This window comes from Solanum tuberosum, unplaced genomic scaffold (genome assembly GCF_000226075.1).
Source record: "Solanum tuberosum cultivar DM 1-3 516 R44 unplaced genomic scaffold, SolTub_3.0 scf00010, whole genome shotgun sequence".
Lineage (NCBI taxonomy): Eukaryota > Viridiplantae > Streptophyta > Magnoliopsida > Solanales > Solanaceae > Solanum > Solanum tuberosum.
This window is the reverse complement of record NW_006238936.1, coordinates 2,503,089-2,507,816: the sequence shown is the minus strand read 5'-3', so window position 1 is coordinate 2,507,816 and position 4,728 is coordinate 2,503,089. Positions and strand designations below refer to the sequence as shown.

The window sequence follows — 4,728 nt, the reverse complement described above, 5'->3', positions numbered from 1 at the left end:
AAGGGAGAAAAAGAATAGTATAGAAATCATTAAGAAGGTTAGTGAAAAAGAATTACATAAAGAACAGAAAAGAATAGGATAAGCATTTAGATATATAAATATTGATGATCATATGTTTCATTTATAATTTTATCTATCTCCAACTAGATGGCAAATTATGGTTTCTACTACTATCTCCTTCACTAGTTTCTGGTGCTCCATCACCATATTGTTTTCTGGATAACTTGGGACCAGCTTGGTTGTCTTGTTTGTAGTCACGGTGGGAATTAGACGATTCTCTTTCTCTACCAATACGACGTTCCTACAGATTGTAGAAAGTGACAGATGAACAATCAGGAAACTTACGGAATGACATTATCAGATAGCTATTCGTTTTTTTTAAAAGAATAAAGGAAAGGAAAGGAAATGGTACATACATCACGAACCAGCAGGTCATCCGCCTCTAGCATGTGGATAATGTGTCCCATTTTAGGCCTCTTTTGAGCATCAGGATCAACACACCGAAGAGCAACCAAAAGAGCACGCTTGAGTCCTTTTGAAGAAGGCATTTCAGGCAACTTAGGATCAACCACTTCCTCAGATTTTCGATTCCCAACCATCATTTTTAACCACTCCACCAAATTAGTCTGCCATTGTTTTCCAAATATAAGTTGTATGAAAAAGAAATTACTCAGCGATATTCATAAATTGATAAAAGATGGGAAAAACTAACCTCGCCTTTTGGTCTACCATAATCAACAGGAGTTCTCCCAGTAATTATCTCCATGATAAGTATTCCAAAGCTATAAATGTCACTCTTCTCATTAAGCATGCCGGTACAAGCATATTCTGGTGCAACATAACTGGTACAGAAATAATCAGTTAAGTAATAGCTTCACTTAAAAACAAACATTAGATTGATCCTATAGAAGAAGCCCAATTCACAGACTGAAAATGATCTCAAAAGCAGAATTCACTGACCCAAATGTTCCCATTACACGAGTTGTCACATAACTCCTCTCTGCATTGAGGAGTTTAGCAAGCCCAAAGTCGGACAGCTTTGGATGCCACTGGCGATCGAGGAGTACGTTGCTGGATTTTACATCTCGATGAACAACTTTAGGTTCCAGACCCTCGTGAAGATATGCTAAACTGTGGTATACATAGATAACTAGCAGTCAAGCTACGTTTTAAAACCTTGATATGTACAAGAAGTTTCTGAGTACGTACGCTTTTGCTGTTCCCACTATTATAGTCATTCTGTTATCCCATGTCAAAGGACTGACATCCCCAACATCTCCGTGAATCCATTGCTCCAAAGTTCCATTATCTACATACTCATAGACAAGCATCCTACAAAGCAGAAAGATACACTCAGTCTATTGAAACCCTTCAAAGCAAACTACAATTTAGAATTCAAATTATAGAGTTGAAATTGATACCTGTAAGCTCCTTCAACACAGTAGCCAAGCAGCCTCACGAGATTCTTGTGTCTTACACGCCCAATAGCTTCTACCTCCACTTTAAACTCCTTCTCTGCTTGACCCCTGAGATAATTGATCCCATTAAAACTTCCACGAAATTATTTATCCAGATAAGTACTCCTATCATGAGCTTAAGATTGGAAAGAAATAACAATGTTGTTGCCAAGTAAGATTAGAATCTTCATATTTTAGTAGGAAAATAAAATTTCTCCAAACACAAACAAAGGAATTAAGGGAGGTAGAAGCATTAAACGAGAACGTACGTTCAACAATTATCTGTTTCTTCCTGAATTTAATATGTTAATTCAGATACCTAGTTGGTTTTCAACTGGAAACAAAAAAGAACACTTCTCACCCACAGGAGGAGAAGATTCAAGAAAGAATAAGTACTTCCGTTCACAATGGTAGGAGGCTTGAGTGCACATGAAGAAATCACAATTGTTAACAGGAACAACTGCAGAATCTAAGCGCCATTAATTATCTCATGTAAGTTGAAGACATTATTTATATTTTTAGCAAAGCCCAAATGGGAAACAAGCAAATAAACAAAGAAAGTGACCAAACACTGAAAGAGATTTATGTCTAATAAAAATGGGCATCAATGGTTTTTACCTGTTATTCAAGAGATTTTTAACAGCTACTCTGGTGCCATCAGTCAATACACCTTGATACACAATTCCATACCCGCCTTCTCCTATCACATTCTCATCAGACAAGCAATTAGTGGCAGCCTCGAGCTCTCTCAGCGTATACCACCTTCCCCACCCTAAATGTGATACTTCTGGCAATTGCCCACTATTCCCTAACGACCCCGTTTCAGCCCCACTAGTCGCCCTACTCTCACCGCTTGATGCCCCAGGCATCTTGTCTGAAAACACCACTCTGTGCTCCACCTTCCCCATGTTGATCTGTATTTCTGGCACAGCCTGATACATAAAGGTAACACCAATCAAGTTCCAATTTTTAAGAAAACTCAATATTTCTTGTTGAAGATAATCTAACTTAACAAAGTTTATATCTTTCTCTGATAAAATGCAAAATTCCCAATTCAAAAAATCTCAAAGTTGTCAAAGATTTTTTTCTTTCTACATACAACAAAAATCCCAAATTCGAAAAAGATATTAGCTATCAAATATAAATTTAACCATATATCAATCTTCAAAAAAAAGCTAAACAACCTCAATGAAATAGTAATTAAATAAGAAAAGCACTGTATATAACTGAACTTTCAAAGTAAAAAAATCAATATCATAAGAAAACAAAACTCAAATTTCCCAGTCGAAAACAATCTAAGGAACCAAAGCTTACATCTCTTTCAATAAAATAAAAAAACAAACTTCTCAGTTCAAATAATCTTTAAGCTATCAAAGATATCATTATCTTCATCATAAAGCAAAAATCTCAATTTGAAAATTTTCGAAGCTATCAGATTAAATTTATTTCTACATAAAAAGCAAAATACCCAATTCAGAAAAGCTCCAAACTATCAAAAGATGACATTTTTCCTAATGAAAATACAAATTTAACCATATATCAACACAAAAAACAGCTAAAAGACGAAAATCAGCGTATGTAACTGAAATTTTCAAAGTAAAATTGGGACCACAACAAGAAGAAAAACACGCCTGAAGGACAATGGGGCGGTGATCTGGGGCGGTGTCATGGTGGACAATCTCTTGGATTTCCTTGGAGACAACTGGGGTAAGCTCAGAATTGATAGGACGGTGGAGTTTGCCTTTTTGGGTGGTAGTGCGGCGGCGAGAAGCGGTGATACAGAGTGACAGAAGGAAGAGTATGAGAACAAATACAGCTCCAACAAAGATCCCAATCACCACCCACAATTTCAATCCAAATATCGAAGTGTTCTTCGATAACTCACTGTTCACAAACGCCGCATCGTACACAGACATCTTTTTCAGTAATCAAAATCACTTCACTGCATCTGTATTTCCAATAACTTCAGTTATATTACTACGTATTACTATATGATGAGTACAACTTACAAAAGGGAATACTGAATGAGTACAGTTTCGTTTTCCGGCGATATTTGGGTATTTGTCGGATTCTTGATTTTAATGGTGGGGCCAATGGGTTTATCGGCAGTGTCTCGGAATAGTGTAAACTTTGAAATGTGGATTTTCCGGTGGAATTCTTGATTTTCCGGTGGCTATAGACAGAGAGAAGTGGGCAGAGAGAGTGCGGGCGAGAATCTCTCCTTTTCTCTTTTTTTCTGCCAGCCTAGCAACTTGAAATATTGTCTGTTTTTTCCTATTATTATATTAACCCCCCATAAGTTTAAGAAACTTCTAATTTAGTGTCTCACTTTTTGAAAAAATGTCATTTTCTCCCCACCCCTTTCCAAGGAAAAAAGAAGAAGCAAATATAAGTAAGGTAAGGAATGTTATGCATCACCGACCTGAGTTGCGATGCAGTGGTGGGTTGTTTTACCCTTAGCAATAATATCACCCCCAAATTGGTCATGCAATGCACGATTCGAATTTAGTAAAGGCTTCAATATCCCCTGATTGAACCATGCAGCGCGCGATCTAAATTTAATCGAAACTCCAATGATAAGAATTATAATGCAGAAATTATTTGTTGTTAGATGTTTAATTATATATTTGTATTAAATTAATTAGTTTTGAAGATTTTAAGAATGTTTTTAGTTCTTTTAATTAATTAAATTATTTATATATCTCGCATAAAATAATAGATAAATATTCACATATATAGCTATTAATTTATAAAGAGATGGAAAGGAGCAACTAAATATTAGCATATAAACGATATTGAATATATAACTATAGTTTCTAGCCAACAAATAGTATTTGAATTATATATAATGACTAATTCTTCATATAGGCCAACCATGCAGGCCTTTAATTGTTATTGGATAATGATGAACATATTGACATCAATTAGATATAAAATCCTCCCACATTCAGAAGTTATATAAATAAAATTTCGAGTAGAAAAAATTATCATAAATAAGACGTGAGAATTTTTATTTTTTAATCTTTATCTTATTTAAAAAATAGTTGAATATAAATTTTAAAACTGATTAAAATAGTTAGATATAAACATGCTCATAGATTTAATTTCAAATTTAAAACTCTATCTCAACCTCAACTTTTGAGTTTAAATGAATATTTATTTTTAAACTACTACTAAATGTGAGTTCAAAACACATTTGGAAAAAATATTAGAAGGGTCCAAATACAATATCTAAAAGTTTAGGGGTCTATAATTGCTGAGACAAAATAAA

At 34.6% G+C, this 4,728-nt stretch overlaps 1 protein-coding gene across 1 annotated transcript; it reads right to left on the bottom strand.

Moving 5' to 3' along the window:
- Positions 1–3,712, bottom strand: LOC102580227 (probable serine/threonine-protein kinase At1g01540). The gene is made up of 8 exons (XM_006339554.2): positions 3,089–3,712; positions 2,076–2,389; positions 1,422–1,526; positions 1,210–1,332; positions 961–1,131; positions 713–842; positions 417–626; positions 1–301 (listed from the first exon to the last, which is right to left on the bottom strand). The coding sequence occupies exons 1-8, from the start codon at positions 3,371–3,373 to the stop codon at positions 134–136; spliced, it is 1,506 nt and encodes a 501-aa protein (XP_006339616.1). The 5' UTR covers positions 3,374–3,712; the 3' UTR covers positions 1–133.
- Between the last annotated feature and the right edge of the window lie 1,016 nt (positions 3,713–4,728).

Excerpts from the sequence above, each read along its gene's own strand:
- LOC102580227 (XM_006339554.2), bottom strand. The coding sequence starts at position 3,373 with ATGTCTGTGTACGATGCGGCGTTTGTGAACAGTGAGTTATCGAAGAAC. Across the intron at positions 2,390-3,088 it reads ACCGCCCCATTGTCCTTCAG|GCTGTGCCAGAAATACAGAT; the intron begins GCGTGTTTTTCT and ends TTTATGTATCAG. Across the intron at positions 627-712 it reads ATGGTAGACCAAAAGGCGAG|ACTAATTTGGTGGAGTGGTT; the intron begins GTTAGTTTTTCC and ends AAACAATGGCAG.